At 38.0% G+C, this 23,163-nt stretch overlaps 1 protein-coding gene and 2 pseudogenes across 2 annotated transcripts in view; 1 reads left to right on the top strand and 2 right to left on the bottom strand.

Moving 5' to 3' along the window:
- Positions 1-4,545, bottom strand: part of PDE1A (phosphodiesterase 1A) — a 323,710-nt gene extending 319,165 nt beyond the window's left edge. The window contains exon 1 of one of the 2 annotated variants that reach the window (XM_047084618.1): positions 4,442-4,545. In XM_047084618.1, the coding sequence (XP_046940574.1) occupies positions 4,442-4,542 (101 nt within the window). In that variant the 5' untranslated portion in view covers positions 4,543-4,545. The remainder of the gene's footprint in view (positions 1-4,441) is intronic. The other variant, XM_047084613.1, reaches the window with a different exon arrangement.
- A 2,049-nt stretch (positions 4,546-6,594) lies between these two features.
- On the top strand, positions 6,595-7,450 carry LOC124514183 (40S ribosomal protein SA-like; annotated as a pseudogene).
- Positions 7,451-15,306: 7,856 nt separating this feature from the next.
- The window catches only part of LOC124514182 (transforming acidic coiled-coil-containing protein 3-like), a 136,787-nt pseudogene continuing 128,930 nt past the window's right edge, over positions 15,307-23,163 (bottom strand).

Raw genomic sequence — 23,163 nt, 5'->3', positions numbered from 1 at the left:
GCCAATTTTCATTCTAAATATGTATTTCTGCTACATCTTCTTGGTGATAAGGGTTTGGGCAAGTGCATCTGAGAGCTGTTCAACACACTTCCCTCTTTAATTACAGTTACTTTAAATTAGCTATAGGGTTATTACACATTTCCTCCTTTCTCCTGCACTCTCTTCTTCTCTATATTTTATGCTTCCATTACTGATGATTGTGTTTACCACCCATCAGAGGGAAAAAGAAAAAAGAGCAGCTTAGGTCTTTCAACTGTTGCATTCACAATTCCACATCTTAATATCTGGACACTTGTCAAGATATGGAGGTAAGCATCTATATGTGCAAAATTAATTCTCAAATATTAAGTTAGTTTAGTGGCACCTGGGTGGCTCATTAGGTTCAGCGTCTGCCCTCAGCCCAGGCCATGATCTCTGGTTCACAAATTAGAGCCCTGCATTGGGCTCTGTGCTGACAGCTCAGAGCCTGGAGCCTGCTTCGGATTCTGTGTCTCCCTCTCTCTCTGCCCCTCCCCTGCTCATGCTTTGTCTCTCTCTGTCCTCAAAAATAAATGAAAACATTTTTAAAAATAAAAAATAAGTAAAAAAAAATATTAAGTTCATTTCTAACTGTAAAATTCTCATAAGTTCTAGTCCTACATTTATAAAAGCTGAAAGGATTGGCAATAATTACTACGAAGTAATGAGTCTTAGATTTTTGTCAATAGTTTGTAGTTTTAAGTAGTTTAAACTTTCCTCCCTTCTGTTGAACAACTGGAAAAGGTAACACTCTGAATAAGTTTTTGTTATAACGTCATGTTCACTGGAATTTCTAGTTGATCACAGTTTTCTGGAAAGGCTGTCGCCCCTTGCATTAAACTCTTAGAACAGTGGCATTGACTGGAAAGAGCAGTACCAATGTCTTAAAATGTTTTTGCTGGGGCGTCTGAGTGGCTCAGTTTGTTAGGTGTCTGACTTTGTTTCAGCTCAGGTTATGATGTTGAAGTTTGTGGGTTTGAGCCCCGCATCAGGTTCCATGCTCGCATGGAAAATTTTTTAAATATGATTTTTTTTCTTTTAAATCCACAGCTGTGGAGCAATTGTACATTAAAAATAACAATAAAGGAGTACCATGACACAGAGAACAGAATTCTTTCTAAAATTGGAGGGGAAACTGCATAAATGAAAACACATACAAAATCTTCAAATCAGTGTTCCTCATGGGAATCAATAAACTTAACAGTCTTTGCAAAGACTAGTGTTAGAAAAATGTCCTTAGTCTGTAGGAATTAGTACATGGTCCCAGAGTCACAGAAAACTTCTGAACCAGAAACTTCATTAGGTATTGAGATGGCAGAAGAAATAGGAAATGTTTTCCAGGTCCTAAATAACTGATAACGTATGGACAGGTATATGACTCTTTGTAAGTGTTGTTTATGAAGGGCATGATGCCATAGCCATTCGCTAATATTTCCAACATCATGGATGGTGAGTCATAGTGTAGAATCTGAACTGTCATATTGAGAGACAAGTTGGTGGATTGAAGATGGATTGAAGAAAGCTAAAGAAAAAAGCCATAACTATAAAATAAAATTAATAAAATAAAGCATGCAAGTCTACATCAGAAATGGGAAGAGGAAAGGGTTTCACCTTTGTTTCCACAAAGGAACAAGAGACTTCTTGGCATATCACCAAATATGGTGTCTCAATTAAATATTATATGAAGGAGATTTAAAAGGGACTCAATGAAAAAAATCAACAAAGAGGTAGAGAATAATTGATATTTTAATTTAGTTTAATGATGTTTCACATGTGCTACAAAATTTAAAAATTATTTCTATCAACTCAAAAAAAGTGTTACAAAATCTTATGTTATATGATATTGCTTATAAAATATTATCTATAAATATCTACCTACAGTAGTTCATGTTTCCAAATTTAAAGTATACTTGAATAAACTTTATTTTACTAACCTTTGTCTCTATTTTTATTTAACCTCAAAAATGTACATATTATAAACCTACTTAAAAACAGAATGTCCTGTTGAAATAAATCAATGTATCTTTGAAGTTAGATACAGTAAAAGTAGAAAAATCATTTTCCAAATATCTAAAAGTCCTCATTGAGCTTTTGAACAAACTAAAAAATTATTGCAAAATTGTTTGATAGCTTTCATGAATAACATAATTTTAATTGCCAACACTTAAAAAGTGAAATTCTAGAAGTAGAGATTGTAAGAAGCTAAAAATCCTGTTTGAATCAATATTACATTTTAAATAAGCAAGACAATTCCAGCAATGGAATGAGGAGACCCTCATATCACTGCTATGAATGCAGACTACACAAGAGACCATAATTAAACAATTTGGTTGCCATTAGTCATGCAGATTTTAGATTTAGAGCTTCTTGTTTTGAAAATTCTAAACCTAGAATACTGAAAATGTCTTAAGTCAAAGTACAAGTTAAAGTAATAGTACCAAAATGCAAATTCCTTCTTTCTTTGATGCAAAGCCAATCAGTCATTTCAATCAGTTTGGTAATAATAATTATTTTTTAAAAAACTAGTTTCAGTAATTTTTCCCCTAAATGATCCTTCAGTGACTCTATGGAGGCAAAATACCAAATTTACTTAGTACATGCATGTATTATTATATCTTACATCAATGTTGAATATCAAATCATGAAGCTCTACTGCTGAATGACTCTACTCTACTGAAATAAAATGAGATTGATCTTTGAGATCACTTGATAAAGTGAAAGTCAGATAACTGCTCTAAAATGTCAGGTAAACACAAAGTCACTTTTCAATTTTTTTTTAAGACATATGCACAAATTCACTACCATACATCTTCATACATTTAAGTAACTACAGAAAAATAAAACAAATACAAACAAAACAAACAAACAAGCAAAAACATCCTGTCCTGCTAAAGGGAAGAAAATCTAAACTAGGTTGTAATATGATCTATAATTTTTCCGGTACAGATGTTCATCTACTAATTAGGTTAGGACAAATCATCTGATGACTACCAATGTTTAATTTTCATCTATGCTAATTAATTTTGTAAGCTGTTACTTGCTTTTATAGGATTATTTGTTTCCTTAGAGAACCACCTCCCCAAAAAACTGTAATTCTGGTCTCAATGGATCTTGAAAACATATTTCTCTAATTCATTCAAATGATGTAAGATGGCTTCCTTTTTAAAAGTTCTCTGTTAAATGTTGTTTGCATTATTAGTGAGCTCTATACTAGTGCACTGTAATGTCATATGTTACTTCAACTGTAAGAAAATATACAGAAAATACTACTTAAATATACAAACATCATTAAATACATTCAAGTGGAGGAAAGTAGTAGGAATTTTTCCTCTAAACAAAGTTTAACAATATTTTTCTTTCAAAAAAATCATAGATATAAAAACAACCACATTAAATTTACTCAGATGTTGCACTTTATACAACAGTATGTAAATGCAGCATTAGAAATATGAATCCTAGAAAATCTCTATTTTGCATGGTATAGGATTCCTTCAGCTATGATTATAAACAAGAAAATATATTTTCATTTCAGAACTACAAATATGCTGAGCAATTACACTGGCCTGTATATATTCATAATGCAAATTTTTATCCAAATGTTAAACCTGATTTTTAAATTATAATTAAAATAAAGCATGTATACATAGGGTGCTGGAACAGATGAACAGAAATTAGTAGCATAGACAGAAAAAAAACTTAAATCTTGTTTAAATAGCAAGGTGAATAGCAATGCAATTAAAGTTTGACCCAGGTACTTACATTTCATGTTTGACATAAGCACATCTCTTAGCCCAAGTTAGTAAGGTCTATTTTATACCATGAGCTACTGTGTGTTCTCAGAAGAAGTGAATTGGTTAATTTAAAGCCAAAACTCTCCAATAAGTTTGGTATGCTACTAGTGTTTTTACCACATTTTTTCTTAAGCAAACATTATTAATTAAGACAAAGAAGAAGCACAGTGGAATATAAGTATTTATTATCACATTAATCCTGCCCTTGTGTTTTCAAAATCTAATCACAGAGAAATAAGTATCAGTAGTAATCTTTTTTATTTTACTGAAGGAAATTTTATTTCTGCAAGTATCCTGGCAAGCAGCTTTTCTAGTTACTTTTCTGCATATCTAAACCACATATCTAAAGAATATATACAGAATGTATAAAAGAAACCATGTGTTGTAACAGTCAAGTGAATTCTCAGGGAGTTACCTTACTTTATATTACACATACAGGTGCAAAAAAGACTATCCATCCTTCAGGCAAGTTGTTAGCTGACACTCACACATTTTATTTTTTAAGAGAAAATCTTTCTAAAGGAAACACTAGTCCACAGTCAGATATTATGAACAATTAGTCATATTAATAGTCAAGTTTTGGGTGGGGTGGTGGGAATAAAAACACAGAACCAAGCAAAGAGCTTACTCACATTCCTTTCAGGCGTTGCCACATTTTTTCAGTGTGTTCTCCTATCAGATACTTAAGAGGGGTGTTTTCCAATTCTTCAATTTCTGTAGCAGTAGACCCCATGATGATATTCCTAGGGCAATATAGTTACAGTCAGTTTCAGCAGCTAGAACAAGCATTCCTCAGACCACTACAAATCTCAAACAGTTATACAGTAGCATCTCTCATCTATCAAAATACTGCAGATTTACAAAGCTGAGGGCAGCCTCTGCCAGAATTGCTACTGACTTTGACAGGCATATCCACTGCTCACATCACCCAACCTCCCAAGCAGACAGCAGTATAAACAGATCCTCTGACCTCACAGGAGCAATCCGCACATGTGAGCCTGCTACTGTACTACTGACCGACTGAGTGTTCCAGCTCTCCCCAAAAGCAGCTCATCTGTTACCGTTCGGTGCACTGAAGCACATCAGAATTCCTACAGTTTACAAGATCTATTATGCACAAGAGAAACGTGAATGACTTTAGCGCACCAGAAGAAGCTGAATGCCTCTCTACCAATAGAAAGAGGGCAGGATGTAATAAGAAAGCAGATGGTAGGAACCAGTGTCAGCAGCACCACCCTGAGAAAAAAGTGCCTGTTTTAAATGCCAAGGTTTTTGTCTCTTCATTGATCTGGAACCAACAGTTAAAGATATATCATGCCCTAACAACAAACGCAATAAAAATTAATGGCAACAATGAGAAAATAACACATAGAGCCATGCAGAAGACAGACCACGGAGCTCCACAGGTTGTTATTGAAAGACTATGTACATCAATGATGCTGTAATCATGCTTATTCACCTTCTCCTAGCAACTCCACACAGTAGGTAACTGCCAATTTAACCAGTAGAAAACACGGCAGCTGCACACAGCCTGCTCCGTGAATCCTTTGGGGGTTACAAAATAAATAAAACGAAACTAGTGTGGAAGAGAGAGAGAGAGAGAGAGAGAGAGAGAGAGAGAGTGTGTGTGTGTGTGTGTGTGTGTGTGTGTGCATGTGTGTGCTGAAGTAAAGGGAATGTGTGAAGGTGGGGGGAAGAAGAAAGGGAGAGAGGGAGAGAAATGGATGCTGTGCCGCTTGTGCATTTTAGAAGAAAAATGAGAGAAAGTGAACATAAAAGGAATCAGAACTGAGTCATCTGCCAAGCTCCCAACACATGGTGAGCTTTCTTTGAAACCAGCACAGACCCTGAGTATGAGCTCCATAACAGCTATTGCTATCCGCAAGCTGCTAAGAAAAATACACTTAAAAGCAGTATCTCTTCTTGCTTGTTTAGAAAGCCAGATGTAGTTTTATTCTTCCCTACAAGATACCTTGCTGTTACCGATATTCATATGTAGTAGACACGTGATAATATCTCGTATTTATTGAGTACTTACTGTATGTCCGACCCTGTTCCTAGTACCTAACAGTTTACCATTTTAAAATTTTTACAAAAACCCCATGAATGGTAGGTAATATTCCCATTTAACAGTTTAGGAAATGGAGAAACAGAGATATTTCCCAGATTTAAAGCCAGCCCTTTAAAATGGGCACTATCTGTGATTTTACTAACAAGGCCTTCCAATATAAAGTTACTATGTGTGTCTAAACACTGAGTGCATCTGGTGGTCAAAATCATAATATCTGTAAAAAGCATCTTTGTAAATTGTTACAGAAAGTGTCTTCTGGGGCGCCCGGGTGGCTCAGTCGTTAAGCATCTGACTTTGGTTCAGGTCATGATCTCACTGTTCCTGAGTTTGAGGCTCCCCCTCAGGCCAACATGAGCCCAGCTGCAGGTGAGCTTGTGCCCCACTTTGGTGAGTTCTGCTTTCCTGCTTCTCTCTTTCTCACTCTCTTCCCCTCCTTGGATTCTCTCTGTCTCTGCCCCTAGCTCCCCCTCTGCCACTCTCTCTCTGTCTCTCAAAAAAAAGTGTCTTCTGATTTACAAATTAGAAGAGATGAGATTTCTGCGCTATTTGGGCAGAGTCGTATAGGCCTCCTTTCTGGGTTCCCATAATAACTTCACAGAAAACTTTCACAGCGTCCAGAGCCCTTGATGTCCTGCAAATAAAGGAGCAGGATGCCCTCAAATTCCTTTCATCAGGAACCCATTTGGGTGGCACAAACCTTGACTTCCAAACAAAACCATCGTCTACAAAAGGAAAAGTAACGGCATTACCTCATAAATCTCAAGAGGACCTGGGAGAAGCTTCTGCTGGCGGCTCGCGTTGAAAACCTGGCTGCCCTCAGTATCATACCCTCCAGGAGCACTGGCCAGCCAGCTCTGGTGAAGTCTGCGGCTGTCATTGGAGCCACTCCTGTCGGTGGCCACCTCGCCTCGGAACCTTCTCTAACCAGACGGAGGCAGCCTCCCGGGCGCGGGAAGCCAGACTTCCGCCGTTATTGATCCCAGGGCTGACCCCCAGCCTCTGGAGAGGTGTCTTATCTTAACCCACCTCTGCCAGGTCTGCGCCGCGTGGCCACTGCCACCCCAGAGCAGCCACGAGGGAGCTGGCTCCGCGGGTGTGACGCGGGGGGCGCCGGGGAGGAAGTTCTGTGCGCCCACGGCCCCACCTCCCTGAGCCGCCCCGCCACGGAGGGTCACGCCTGGTCTCCACCGGCACTGAGATCCCACAGAGACTGAAAGGGAAGAGCAGGACGCTGCTGTGAACCAGGAGGAACCTCAGGTGGACCGGCCGCTCCAGCTCCCAACCGGCGGCCTCTCGGCACGTGCTGGCGGACCGGCGCGAGGTGCGGGCGCCCTCCGAGCCTGCTGGGGGCTCCCTCCTGAAGCCGGAGCGGGAGCCCGCCCCCAGGACCCGCTGCAGCCCCGGGGACGCCGCGCCGGGTGGGCAGGGACCACCACGGGGTCACAGGCGCTTCTACACACTCGTGGACAGAACGTGGCAACAAGGTCAGCAGAAAATGAAGTTTTCAAAAAAGAAAAGGTTATATCAACCGAGGCTTCAGTTTTCCTTTTTCCAACGAGTTGTTTCCTGAACTCCAGCTGAATGTAATGTCTTTAGCTAGCTTTACATTGTTGCAACCTCACCGCTGTGGGCATTTTCCAGAACTGTCAGAAATGAGCTAGTTATTGCTCTGAAAGTACTGATTTTGCCTTCCCTGTGCCTTAATTTATAATCCTAGATACATTCACTTAATAAATTCTTAGCTGATTTTTCTTTAATGAGATAGTCAACATCTGAACTGTGCTCTCAGAGATGAATCACAGTGAAAAAGTCTCTATAAAATGCAAGCACTCCACCACTAATATTTTATGAGCCAAACACCCTAGTCCTTAAGGTTATAACCCCTTTCAGGGCACAAATGTTTTTCTAATTATGGAAAGAAATTTCAAGCCCTCACACTGGCTAGTTTACCAATAGTATTGCAATGTAAAAATTGAGGACTATTCTGCTTAAGTGTTGGTGAATTTTGTCATTGAAACTTACTTGCCCTTTCTTTCACTATCTCACTTCTGTCACATATTGATACGTATGAACTCTTAGTGTACTGATGACACCCTTAATACACAAAAATGCTTAATTGTTGCATTAAGCATTTCATAAAATAAAACTAAAATTTGAACAATGAGCTATTCCGAAAAGCTTATTATTTAAATCCTTGACCAATATAATTTTCAACCTTAAGCAGCATCAAAAAATTATTTCTGTTGATGTAGAGAATTCAAAGCATTTTCCTTTTCTAGTTTATAACTAATGTCTACATGATGTATTAATAGAATAAGAATAGGGGCGCCTGGGTGGCTCAGTCTATTGAGCATCCGACTTTGGCTCAGGTCATGACCTTATATCAGGGTTCATGGGTTCTAGCCCTGCATCAGGCTTTGTGCTGAAGGTTCGGAGTCTGAAGCCTGCTTCAGATTCTGTGTCTCCCTCTCTCTCTGCCTCTCCCCCCGCTTGTACTCAATCTGTCTCTCAAATATAAATAAACTTTAAAAAAATATTTTAAATAGAATAAAAATAAAATAAATCACATTGAAGAAAATAGAACTGAGGGAATAGCATTCAACTTTTCTCTTTCCTAATTAATCTGTTTAGAAAAATTTGAGATGTTGCATTCATAAAATTAAACCAAAAAAATTCTGACATAAGACAGAGAAATAAGATAACAAGAAAGTACGCTGAGAAATTAAAATATGCTTGCCAAAACAAAACGTTCAATATGAGCTCTGGGGAGAAGTTGAGAAAATAGTACTAAATTAGGGTAAAAATTGATCCAATTCGTTTCTTCTCTCTCATATGTTCCATCTCTTTTGCTTTACCTCTATATTCAGGTAAATTATCTTTATTATAATAAGTAGTTCCTTCATTCTTATTACCTAATATTTTATTGGAATGTTGATAAACATTTATAGAATGAGTTTTCAGTATCTACGGATGCCAAGATATATTGCAGCGTAGAACAGGATCCAGACTACCTGAATTTGAATCCCTGTTCTTTCACTTAAAGAATTATGGGATCTTTTGCAAGTTACTACTATGTGTCTGTTCCCTCATGTATAAAGGAACATAATAAGATTATCTTTCTCATAATGCTGATGTAAGGATTAAATGAGTTAATATACACAAAGAACTTAAAACAGTATCAGAAGCATAGTAACTGCTCTATTAAATTGTTAGAATTAAAAAATAATGTTTTAATTGTTAGCATTTATTATTATTGATACTATCACATGACTTTCCTCCTTCAGACTGAAGTGTAATTATTTCAGTAGGTTTACTGACCATGAGCTATTTTCCAAATAATTTGTCATAGAGCATTATTGTTTTTATGCATTGCTAGTCTTCATTTTATTTAGAAACTTTACATCCTAATTCATGAGTGAAATGTTTGAAATATTTGTAGCACTAACTTTATTGATTTTCATACTAAGGTTATACTAGCACCGTGTAATAAATTGGAGGGAAACAGTTTTAAACTTACAAGTTCGCACCCAGCAAATGACAAAGATAAATGATGACATATTCAGGAGCACCAAATTGGAAAGCATACCATTCAAATAATCTTGTAAAATAATTGCCTGAGTCAGTATACTTGAGAAACAAAAAGTAATTAGTGACTAAAATCAGAGACTTGTACCTAACTAGCCATAGAGATTGAAAACAAAGTCCCAGGTTTACTTCTGTGAAGAAGGGCTAGGAAGAAATTAATTCAAATTAGAACAAGAAACAGGGGATCCAAAAAAGATGGCTTCAAGGAAAAAAAAAGGATTAAATTTTAAAACAACCTTAACAAACTAAAAAGATTATGTCATTGATTAAATGAAAGCACACTACTTCTAAATTGATAACTAAAGGGGCACCTGGGTGGCTCAGTCTGTTGAGCGTCCGACTTTGGCTCAGGCCACGATCTCACGGTTTGTGAGTTGGAGCCCCACATCAGGCTCTGTGCTGACAGCTCAGAGCCTGGAGTCTGCTTTGGATTCTGTGCCTCCCTCTTTTCTGCCCCTCCCCCCTTCTCAAAAATAAACATTTAAAAAAATTTTTTTAATAAATAAATTGATAAGTAAAACCCCAGAAAATATGCAAAGTTTTAACAATATGGCACACTAGATATTCCAAAAATTTCCAGGCCAAAAAGCATTTCAAATATTGGAAAAATTGTAGTAAATATGCTTTTTAATGCACAGATAGGCCTCTAAAAAATGAAGGTGTCAAAATGAAGATGCACATAATGGAGCTTCAAAATACATGAAAGCAAAAATAATACAAATCTAAGGAGAAATAAATACCTTTGTAATTACAGTCATATAGTCATATATTTTATACATCTCACTCTAAAAATCGACAAAACAAGTAGAGAAACCCAGTAAGTATATAAGAGAACTGAACCTCACTGTCAGTAGACTTGACCTGATTGACATTTATAGTACACTCCACTGAACAACAGCAAAATACACATTATTTTAAAGCACACACATTGAATATTTACCAAAAGAAATCACATGCTGGGTGATAAAACAAATCTCAATAAATTTACAAAGATCAAATAATACAATGTATATTCTCTGACCCCAGTGGAATTAAATGAGAAATCAGTAACAGAAATATCTTTGAAAAATCCCTAATACTTGAAAACTAAATGATACACTTTTAATTAACCCATGGGCCAAATAAGAAATTGAAAAGGAAATTAGAATGTATTTTCAACTGAATAAAGATGAAAATACAACATATCAAAATCTGTGAGAAATAGCTAAAGCAGTACCTGGGATGGGGGGATTTATAGCACTATATAGCTGTATTAAAAATGAACAGGGGTGCCTGGGTGGCTCAGTTGGTTGGGTGTCTGACTTCAGCTCAGGTCTTGACCTCACAGTCTGTAGGTTCGAGCCCCGCATCAGGCTCTGTGCTGACAGCTCAGAGCCTGGAGCCTTCTTCAAATTCTGTTTCCTTCTCTCTCTGCCCCTCCCCCATTCATGCTCTGTCTCTCTCTCAAAAATTAATAAACATTTTAAAAAATTTTAAAAAGAAATGACCAAAGATCTTGTATCAGTGACATTAGGATCCACATTAAGAATCTTAAGAGGATAAGCAAAATAAGTAAAAATAAAGAAATAAATATCAGAGCAGAAATTAATGAAATAAAACTCAGAAAGACAAAAGAGATAATCAACAAACTAAAAAGTTGGCTCTTTGAAAAGATCAATAAAATCGATATGCCTTATTTTATTAACAGATACAAAAAGATGTCAAGAACTGTAAAGATTCTGAGATTTTGCCATTCATACAGACTATCAGATCAGCCTACCAGCCTATCCTTGGGTCAGGAACAAAAAGTTGTATTTGTTCCTCACACCAAAAGCAGTAGCCACACTACTGGCATTTTTGTACAGGTTCTCTGAGCTCTGATTCCCACAACACCAGATGCTTTTGATAATTGTGACACTTTTCTTTGAGTAGATTGGTTTAGAAAGTACAGAATTTAATTTCCTAGGTATCTACCCAAGAGAAATAAAAAGCATGAATCCACAGAAAGATCTGTACACAAATGTCTGTAGCAGAATTATTTATTATGGCCAAAAAGTGGAAACAATTCAAATGTCCATCAACTTATAAATGACTAACAAAATGTGGTAAATCAAAACAATGGAGCCCTAGCTAGAGTAAAGAGGAATGAAACACTGATACCTGCTACAACATACATAAATCTTAAATCTGTTTTCCTATGTGAACAAAACCAGAAAAGGCAAATCTGTAGAGTCAGAAAGTAGATTAGTGGTTACTTGGGGCTGGGGGTAGGAAAGGGATTGACTGTAAATGGACAAGAGGTATTTTATCAGAGTGATGAAAATGTTCTAGAACTGGATTATGATGAAAACTGCACCACTCAGTAAGTTTTCTAAAACTCTTGAAATTGTATACTTAAAAGGGATGGATTATATGGTGTACGAATTATACCTCAATAAAGTTGTTTAAAAAGCAAAGAAATAAAGAATTACATTTCTTTCATAGTGGGTCCTCAAACATGTATGTTCTACATCAAAAATATTTACATAGTCATAATGTTATCAAATATTTATCAGTTTTTAGAATTTAACCACTAGGCAAAATATGAGTCTTTTTTATTTTAGTTACAAATAAAATATAAATGTTCTGAACTTTAATAAGTAATCACATACCTGCCAGATATTGGGAGAAAAACAGGGGGATGAGAAGTGTAAGGAAGTTTATAATCACTGACATTCTCAGTTTATATTGTCGAGAATTCAGTGGTAATGTTTGAAGTTGGCTGATCAAGATATAAAAGTTTAAGTATTAAACATCTTACAGAAGTGTAACATGTTACAATCGTTACCAAAAGAATCCCAAAATAATTTAACTTAAAAAAATTAGGAAGAGAGAGAAAGTTCTTGGTCTTTCCGACCGTGGAGACATCAGGTAATGTTTGATGTTGATAGGTCAAGATATCGAGGTTTGAGCTCCACAGCTATAAATTGATCACCAGAGGAAATAAAACTGAAAATAATTCAAAGTGGCTAGTAATGAAGAGAAGGACTTCCAGTAATAATAGGAAATTCAATAGGAGATTTGATAGTAATGTGTACCTTTCTCTCCTATTTGATTTTTTCTACTGTTTACATATTATGTAATAAAAACTAAGGGAGATGTTAAAATATATTTTTAATATCCTCTTGTAGCCACAAACTTAAGTTTAAAAATTAACTTACTCTTTCACACCAGCTTTTCCTCCAAATTTTCATGTTTCTGTAGGTTGGCACTTTTATTTTTATTTCACTTTTTTAATTTGCATTTTTCTTTATTGTTTCAAATTTTCTACAATAATTGTATGTATTTTTTAAATTCAGGAGTTTTTTTTTTTAAGCTCTTGGCTCCTACTTGTCCTCCATGTCCCACTCCCAGTCTCCAAGTATTTTCAGTTCTGTTCCTTGTAGTAACTCAATATCAACCCCTTCTTGTCCCCTCTACTACACAGCCTGGTCCGGATCACCTTTCCCCACCAGTTATTAGCACCCTGCGAAGCAATTCATCTTAACTGCCACTCTAATCACATGGTCCCATGAACTTTCTCAGGTTGTCCACTGCCTGCCAAATAGACATAAAACTCTTTCTTTTCAGGCTTTTTGTTTTATTTTAAAATGATTTAAAAATAAATACTTTTATTTATATAGTTGAGACCTTCTGAATATGCATTTTATGGTTTTGCTTACTTAATACAAAATGAGGAGCAGCATTTTGCCCATTTCCTGAGTACTAAAATACATATAATTATTATGGAGAACTTGACAAAATACTGGAAAATGCAAAGTAAAAAGTGAAAGTTCCGTGATAGGAAACAACCACTAAAAATCAGAGTATGATATAGAGGTTTATAAAATTGCATACTCCTTTATGCTTTTAAAATTTTACTATGGACATTTTCCCATTCTCCTAACTTTTCTTCAAAATTGCTTAACTAACTACTGCATAGTGTACTATCATTTGATTGTACCATTATTTATCCATCCCTAATTGGTTCCCAATTTTCCTTTATTACAAATAATCCTCTAATAAATATATTTTTGCACATTAGTAATAGTCTGCATCTCTATTTCTTAAGAGCAAATCTGTATAGGAAAAACATTGGGTCAAGGATTATAACTCTAGTATAATTTCCTTAATGTTTACTCCTATTTGTTCTCTTTCTGCAATACATGAATTTCCAATCTCAGGGCACACTAGCGAATCGTGTATATTATATATTTTTCTTTAAAATTATTTACCAATATAATAAACAAAAAAGTTAATTTAAATTTGTTATTGAGATTTCTTGTATTAATTTGGCAGGGGAGGCTTTGTACTACTTAATAAATTACTTGTTCCACCTTTTGTTCATTTTTCTGTAATAGGGTTTATAATTATTATTGGTTTATAAATGTTCTTTAAATATTTATATTAACCTTTGACCTATCATGAATAATGCAAATATTTCATTACCTTTTTGCTGTCATTTAGACCTAACTTTTTAAAAATGTTTTTTTTTTTAAATTTTTTTTTTCAACGTTTATTTATTTTTGGGACAGAGAGAGACAGAGCATGAACGGGGGAGGGGCAGAGAGAGAGGGAGACAGAATCGGAAACAGGCTCCAGGCTCTGAGCCATCAGCCCAGAGCCCGACGCGGGGCTCGAACTCACAGACCGCGAGATCGTGACCTGGCTGAAGTCGGACGCTTAACCGACTGCGCCACCCAGGCGCCCCTAAAAATGTTTTTTAATGTTTATTTATTTTTGAGAGAGACAGACAGAGTGTGAGGGAGGAAGGGGCAGAGAGAGGGTGAAACACAGAATCCAAAGCAGTCTCCAGAGCCTGATGCGGGCCCTGAATTCACAAACCATGAGATCATGACCTGAGCCGAGTCAGATGCTTATCTGACTGAGCCACTCAGGTGCCCCAGACCTAATATTTTTTTCAAGATTTTTTTTTCAAGTAATGTCTACACCCAATGCAGGGTTCAATTCACAACCCCGAGATCTGGCATCACGAGCTCCACCAAGCCAGCCAGGTGCCCCTCGACCTAACTTCATATGTGGTCAATCTGTCCATCTCTTCTCTGTGGTTCTGCTATTGCTCTTTTGTCTTGGAGGTTTTTTTCCCCATGTCAATATCCAAATACTTAGTGAGTCTGATTTTATTCTAATTGATATAGTTTCATTTTGTTTATTTAGTGCTCTAAATTATATGGAATTTATTTATGTTTAGGTGAAAAGTACACATGTACTATATTTTTCAAAGCTTTCACCCACAGCTCAGAATCATTTATTGGCATGTTTCTTCTGCCCTCATTGATTTGTATTGTGGCCTTTATCAAATAGTATATTTTTATATATCCTAGTATTTGTCCCTGGAGCATCTGTGCTATATTATTGCTCCATCTGTCCATTATGTAAGTCCCACAGTTTTACTAATAATATTTTGATGCATTTTAAATTATATTTAATAGCTATTATTTTTTTTCCATGCATACATTGTCTGTCAATCTTACACTAATATTTCAATTATTGCAACCATTTATAGACAGAGAAAGTGAGCTCAAAGAGATTAAGCCCAACAGCTAGTACATGACAGAGTTAGGATTTAAACCTAGATTTGTATAATTCCAAAGCCTTAAACTCTTAAATAATTATCCTCCTCCTCCTCCACTTTCCCCTCCTCCTTCCCCCACCTTTCCCTCCTTCTCCTCCTCATTCTCCTCCTCCTCCCTTCCTCCTCCATTGACTAGAGGGAAACTAGTCTTCTTTTTAAAGCAATCCAGTTTAAAAACAAGTTATAGAGTCAAGAAAGAACATGAGATCTTTCAATAGAGAGTCAGACATAATGGAGACAGACCTTGGTCAAGAACTTGCACCTCGGATCTTTTCTATTTTAGAAATGAGGTTGTCAGAGATTCTGATGAGTTCATTTTCTTTAGTCTTCCGCTCAGTGGTCTTCTCTAGCAACTGGATGCACATCTGCTCCTTCCTCAAGCTCACATGGAAGGCCAAGGCCAAGGCTTGGGCTTTGCTCCAGATCTGCATGATCTCCTCGTTTGGTAGCTTGAATTTCTTTTCTATGTGGGCCTTCAGTGCTTGGTATCTCTGGTCTTTCCTTTCAATCCTCATACACTTCTCGGATTCTTCATTCATGCGGTATCCTTCAATGACCTCCTTGTGTTTTTCAAACCACTTGAAGAGGACAGAGAAAGATTTTTCCATGTAGTCCAAGTCTACAGTAAGTTGGTCTTTTTCTTTCAGAACCCTCTGAATTTGGGCTCTGGCAAGTTACTTCTATTTCTAAGCCTCCTCCAGCACCTGGTCCAGGATCCCCTCAAACCCGTTGGAGATCTTCCTCATTTCCAGGTTCTTTGCGTACAGCTCCTCATACCTGTTCTTCACCTTCAGCTTTTGTATCCTTACACTGCCAGGTCCAGGTCTTTCTGGTTGTGCTGCAGTACGTCCACGACGGGCACCACGGTTACCACGAACCTCCTGGCCCGAGGACACAGGGACTTACTGGAGCTCCGAAGGAATCAAGTTCTACCAGCTTGGCCTCGGGTGGGCTTCAGGAAGAAGGTATGTGTGCATCGTGCTCACTCCTACTTTCAGGGGCCACAGGCAAGGGCCTCCTCCTGCGTAAAACTGGAGTACAAGGACTATTTCCTCAAGGCCGACTCTTTAAACGAGGAAGTCCCAAACTGCTTCAGATAATCAACCTCTGCTCAGGTGCTTAGAGCGTCAACAGGGTCTCTGTAGCACTCCTCATTCGTGTCCAAGGCAGGCTCTGGCCCCTGCCGTGGAGCGAGGACACTGGGTCAGCAGAGGAGGCAGTGGGCTCACCACCCAACTGTTAGTGGGAATCCACGCACCTGAGGAGTTCACAGTTCCCTCCGCATTCCCACCAGTGTCACCATAAGTTGTCAATTGCTGAGTCTGAAAGCAGGGTTGCTGGGAGGGGACTTCCTCACCACAGAGCTCGGGCACAGTGACTTGCTCCAGGGTCACTCTGGGCTCCGAGCCTCTCCACCACCCACAAATGGGTTACACTTTGGGTTGCCTAGGTTGTAGGACCCTCGGGGAGGGGGGGACAGGACTGTCGTGTGCCTCCCTGGGGACATTTTCCTGCCTCGCCTCTGGACTCCTTAAGGAAAAGTTGAGGCCAGGTCTCTCTCTCTCCCAGCTTTCTTGGTCGGGGTGCCCTTTTCCTGGCAACATCGTCAGAGAAGTTAAATTCCGGGGTTATTTGGCCATTGGCCTCTACTTCTGAGGACCTAAGGGCGTGGCACCTCAGAAAGGTACAACCTGGGGAAGGGAGCAGGTGGCAGGTCAGGGCCAGCCCGAGGTCTGTGAGGGGCCATTCTCCTACTGTGGCCACTGAGGATGCTACCTGTCTTGGGACACCATCCCAGGAGGCCTTCTAGGATTTCAGAAGCGAATGTAATGCTTTTATCTGAGGAATAAGAACCAGACATTCTTCCTGGAGGTGCCCTTTTGGTTTTCAAGCCTTCCTGGTATCTGTGGGGAGAGCTTGAGGAATCAAGGCAAACCAAGGAAGCCAAGCCGGCCCACTGAAACACGTCTCTACAAAGCTGGTATCAGCCACTGTTTCTGGAGAATTCCGCTGGTCATTTTGGTGTCCACTTCTTTAGTGAACTATTGGTTCTCTTTCTGGATCCAGATTTGGGGGAAGTTTTCTAACCCAATGGTGTCCTCCAGAGTAAAACAAGTCTCAAGTTTGCTGTTCATGCTGGGACTTAAAATACTGTGCCTTGGTGGATCCCACAAAGGTGACAGAAAAACCACCTTCACAGCTTTAGCCCCGTTCTTGGGTGACATATTTTCTTTCTGTGACAGCCGAAGAACAGATGAACTTCTGGTAAGTTCTAGTGGTGAAAACAGAAGTCACAGTTTTCTGTACTTTTGTCACCAGTGACAACTTTGTCACTTAGAATTTGCAGACCCATTCTGCTGGCTTGCCAAGATGTCACAAGAGCCGGTTTAGGCCATGCTCCTTAAATTCTTCACCGCATTGTCTCTCAATTTAGTCCCTCTTTCATATCTTATCACTGATCCTAAGTGTTTTATATTTTGCTGGTAGGTATTATGCTTCCTTATTTTACCATTGGGTCTTCTAAACGTTGGTATTTATACAAAATTGATTGATATTTTTATAATCTATCCAAATAATTTGTTGACATTTATATTAGTTCTAATTTTTTAGTTAATTATCTTGGAGTTTTAGTTAAGTATTCCTGTCAGCTATGAAAAAATTATTTTTTGCCCCGAATTTTGCAGCATCTTTTTAAATGCTTGTACATTAACTGCTGATATATAATTAATTTCTCAACTCTTCTTTGTGAGCTTTAGGTTGTTTTCAAATCACATGAAAAGTCACCTATTTTTCCCGCTGGTGAAACGATTCTTATGTCCTTGAGGCTTGTTATTAAGAGGACAATTTTAAGGCCAATTCCCATGTTTCTGTCACAAACCACTACATTTAGTGTTACAGAGAATGAGTTTCAAATTAATGTTTCTTGGATGCAGTAAAGATCCAAGCAATAATTTCCTTCTGTATGTCAACAATCCACCTTAAAAGAAGCAGAAATTTAGGTCCATTGAAAAAGGTAAAGTGAGAAGTCAAAAACAGAGAATAAGGGTCCCTGTACCATACAGTTCATCTTCATTGATATCATTATGAGCTAAATGACTGCATTTGTGTTGTTGTGACTAGAAGATTAACATGCTATTTGCAAAGTTATAATCTGTGCACAAGTGGCCTAAACTTGCCACTCCTCATCTGTTGCAATTTATACCACTGAGAACTTAGTAAATATAATGTCATGAAAAGAGTCATAATTTTTCCAACATATTATAGAATTTTTTTTCTTTTTCTATTTAGGCACACACTGTGAAAACCAAATCCCTTTTAAGATAATTGTAGTATGCTGGGTGTTGTATGGAAACCAATTTGACAATAAACTTCATATATTGAAAAAAAATAAAATAAAATAAATTCACTAATTGCCATAAAAAATATAATTGTAGTATGTTCTATTGTCTTATTACATTTCTGGGAAAATTTATAGAATATTATAAAATTTTCTTCCATCTCTAAAACGCTGGTTTTTATAATACTTGTGTTGCTTCATAGATAATTGATTCGGGAGATGTTTATTCATTCAACAATGCAAAATGTTGAGTGCCTACTCTATGCTAATCATTGATTCAGATGGTAAAGATTGATCAGCAGCAAAGACAGACCAGAGTCCTGCCTTTATAGGATTTATATTCTAGTGAGGGAGACAGGCAATAATCAGACTGGAAACTGCTTTGGAGGAAGAATAAAGCAATGTGACAAATTTGATTTTCCAAACATTGGAGAATGTGTATACTTATATACATATATAGTCTACATATGTTTATATATATACCATCCCACATGTTCTTATAATGTTATATCAACACTTCTCTTCAAGAGGCAAAGCCTATACCCCCACCTTCTCCCTTGAAGCTGGGTAAACCTTTGTAACTGCCCCAACCCCAGTAGAATGCAGCAGAAATAACATCCCCTGCCTTTCCAAGACCATCAAAATAGTGATATGGCTTCTGTCTGGCTCTTTCTCTCTTAAGACATTTGCCTTTGGATCCTTGAACCACGTGGAAGAATTCTTACTACCCTGAAGCCAGCATGCTGAGAGACCCTATAGAGAAAGAGAAAGGTGATTGAGGAGCCCCAGCTGTTCTAGTCCCCAGCTCTTGGAGTCTTCTCAGACCGGGTACCAGACATATGAATGAAGGCTGAAATGACTCCTATCCCAGCCAAATGTCTGACAGCAGCTTCATAAAGGACCCTAAGCCAGAAATGCCCAGCTGAACCACTCTTTAATTCCTAACCCACAGAAACAATGAGAGATAATAAATTATTCTTGTTGTTTTAAGCAACTAAGTTTGGTTTAAAACAAACAAACAAATGAACAAACAAAAAAAGACAAGTGAGTTGGGGAGGGGCAGAGAGAGAAGGAGAAGAGAATCCCAAGCAGGCCACATGCTGCCAGTGCAGAGCCCGACACGGGGCACAATCTCATGAACCATGAGATCATGACCTGAGCCAAAATCAAGAGTCAGACACTTAACCAACTGAGCCACTAAGGCACCCCATTAGGTAACTAAGTTTTGGTGTAATTTTTTATGCAGCCATAGCAACTGGGAAAAACAAAGTAAAGGAAAAGAAGGGAATAGGAGGAGATGAGATGTTACAATGATATTCAGGGAAGGATTCTCTAAGATTGGAACATTTGAGCAGAGAATGAATATGAAATGAATGAAAAAAATTGGAGAAGCTATGCACATATCTACAAAGAGAGAATTTGGAACAACAAATAACTGCACCCTGAGGCTGGAGATGCTTGGCATCATACTGGCCAGTCAGCAAGGATGTGAGTTGCTGGTGGGAAGAAAACTAGAAGACATATGGATGGATAGATGGCAGGAGTCATGTCTGTGCAGAATCTACCTCAGCCCCTGAAAAGTTTGGGGATTTTATTCTACATGTATTGAGAAATTCTTAGATGATTTTGAATGAGAGTCATGGGCTCTGATTTATGTATTCAAAGCACCTTTCTGGATTACTTTTTCCCCTGATGTTCTCTCTCACTGATTTTGCTCCTGCCACACTGACGTTTTTTTCTATTCCTTAAGCTTACAGAGGTCTTTCCTGGTCAGGACCTTTGAGATTCTTATCCCCTCCTCCATCACCTTCTCTTCATATCTTCAATGTGTGCAGCTGCCAGGATCCTTGATATGCCCACCCAACCCAAAATACCAGTCTAATTCAAGTGACACTTCCAATCATGTCATCCTGTTCTTATCTGTATATGGTGTGTTGCTCCTTCTCAAATGCAAGCCCCATGAAAATAGGACCATGTCTCTCTTGCTTATCGATACATCCACAGTATCTAGAATAGTGCTTGGAATAAAATAAATGCTCCTCCAATGTTTGTTAAATAAATGCGTGAACAACCATATCTTCCATAGATATTGTGAAGAATAAGAGATACAATGTGTGAAAAGATATTGGCATGCAGTTTGTTCTTCACGAATGGTTAATTTGGGGAATTTTCAATTTTATTTTTTTCTTCCCCAATATTGTTTTACTTCTTTTCCAACTAAACTCCATCTATATTCCTATTTGCTTCATGCAATATAAGCAAATAGCTTCAGATATTTGGCTCCTTCCAGGTGTTTTGCTTTTAATTCAAAATTAATATAATTGTTATCCAGAAAAGAGAAAAATTTCAATAAATGTGAATCGAGATTTTGCAATCTAAATATTCTCTAACGGTATTTTAGATCTAATAGTCCTCTACTATGGTGTATAATGTTTGTTAAAGTTGGTTAAATCAGGGGCGCCTGGGTGGCTCAGTCAGTTAAGCGGCCGACTTCGGCTCAGGTCATGATCTCGCAGTCCGTGAGTTCGAGCCCCGCGTCGGGCTCTGTGCTGACAGCTCAGAGCCTGGAGCCTGTTTCAGATTCTGTGTTTCAGATTCTCCCTCTCTCTGACACTCCCCCGTTCATGCTCTGTCTCTCTGTCTCAAAAATAAATAAACGTTAAAAAAATTTTTTTAAGTTGGTTGAATCAAATTTATGTGGGATTGGATTTTATAAAACTACTTTTAAGTGGTAAAAAGTAATTCAGTAAAATCAAACATTATATAAGCTAAGATTTAAGACTGTAATAGCAATAAGTTATGGCTAGACCTAACATTCATGTTTCCACTCATCTCTGTTTCAGTCCTATACAGAAGATAATGTTGAAATCAATCTACAGTATTAGGAATGGCCAGAGTGTCCACACCATTTTTATAGGATCTCATTAGCAAGATCACTGAACAAAGGTAAGTCCCACCAAAGTGGTCTGTTTTACTCCTGGTAAATTACTGAGTTGTCTGGATCAAAAATACATCTCATAACAGATTGGAAGCATAAGAGCCTCCAGAACTATCACAAATATTTGAGAGTTTTCAAGATTTTCTCTGTCCTCCCACAAACTGCTAAGCCAAACAGTAGGCTTGCATTACTTTTAAGTCCCCAGAACAAACAGCGACCTTAGGAAGGCACTCTAAGAATTTCATACCAAAGTTCTGAGAGTTTCTATCCCAAAAGGAACATTTTTTAGCATAATTTTGATAGCTTTCAAAGCAATAAAATAAAAACAAATAATTTTTCCATCTTAACTTAAAAAGCTATCTATGAGAATATGTGATTCATTATTTGTTACCTAGAAAAAGCCCTAATTCTTTTTTCATACATCATTGCTCATGCTAATAGTCTTCATTTTGCTACTAAAAGTAACCCACTATTGAACACATTCTAGACTAAGTAATACCACGTTTATCATATAGTGTAGCATCGATAGCCTAACTATAGTTTCAATACAATGGACATTTAGTGACAATGAAATGTAATTTTAATAAACACATGTGAAAACACCTATCAAATGATTTGCTGTTTTCATCATCAGTTTTATGTAGATGTAGAAAACAAGGTCCCTCAGCTATGTTCAAGAAGTCATTTCCCTGCCTCCAAATATGTCACCTCACATTCTAGAGAATCTCTAAAATTATATTGAGAAGAAAACTTTTTACTGCAGCATTACTTTAAAATACTAACATGCAAATAACTCTTGGAGAAGTAAGACATTGACCTAAAGTTCCACAAAAATATAAATTATTGACATCAAATCATTTCTTAAAAAGCTGGCGAGTCACAAGAGGGCACAAGGGCTTTAGTACATGAAGGAGATGAGGAATTCAGAAAAGGAAGGTTATTTTGCAAAGGAATAATTTCTCTTACTTCAAAACCTTGCCAAATTATCAGATTGGCCACACCAATGGATAATAAATAATCATTTTTAAAAAGAGTCTCTATATTTTTAAAATTTTAAAAAGTATATTTAGGGGGAGGGGCCAAGATGGTGGAACAGTATGGAAGGGTTTTTTTTGTGTCTCTCATCCCTGAAATGCAGCCAGATCAACACTAAACCCTCTTGCACACGTAGAAAACTGATTTGAGGATTAACACAACAATCTGCACAACCCGAACCAGAGAACTCAGCAGGTACGTGGCTCAGAGAAGTGAACTGGGGGAGAGAGAAGCCACAGAAGCCAGGAAGCTGTTACTGCTTGCAGAGGACAGAAACAGGGGTGGGGGGTGGGAGAGTATGGGAAAAAGCACCCCCACCAAAGGCAGCTGGAAAGAAAGTGGAAAAGTGGAAACAGCAGCAGAGACTGAACAAAAAAGGGAGAAAGGGGAAAGGAGAGGTTTTAAATTCCACTAAGACTCTATAAACAGCGGGAGGGCAGAGTCTGAAACTCCACAGCTCGATACCTGGCAATGCTCTGGTGGGAAGGGCGAATCCCCAGGAGCACACAGCAAGGTCTGAGGGATCCGCATGCCACACAGGGGGTGGCAGTTCCCCTCCTGGAAGGACATCTGGTAGAGGCTGTGTGGCCTCCCCACGGGCAAAGGTGCCAGCAGACCTCGGAGAACACCACGTTCGCTGGTGTTGTAACAGGAAGTTAAGGGTGAAGCCTGGTGCCAGATGTGTATTGTGATTTACCATAATCCCTGAAACACTGCTGCTACAAGATAGTGTGAACATTTTCTGGGGCGGGCTGGCACCCAGCTGCAGTCTCTGAGCATCGGCAGCAGCACAGT

The sequence above is a fragment of the Lynx rufus genome, unplaced genomic scaffold, assembly GCF_022079265.1.
Source record: "Lynx rufus isolate CCGP_SWC_20201006 ecotype Redwood Valley unplaced genomic scaffold, mLynRuf1.p SCAF_2, whole genome shotgun sequence".
Classification (NCBI taxonomy): domain Eukaryota; kingdom Metazoa; phylum Chordata; class Mammalia; order Carnivora; family Felidae; genus Lynx; species Lynx rufus.
The sequence above is the reverse complement of the archived record's forward strand: the minus strand, read 5'-3'. Positions and strand labels throughout refer to the sequence as shown.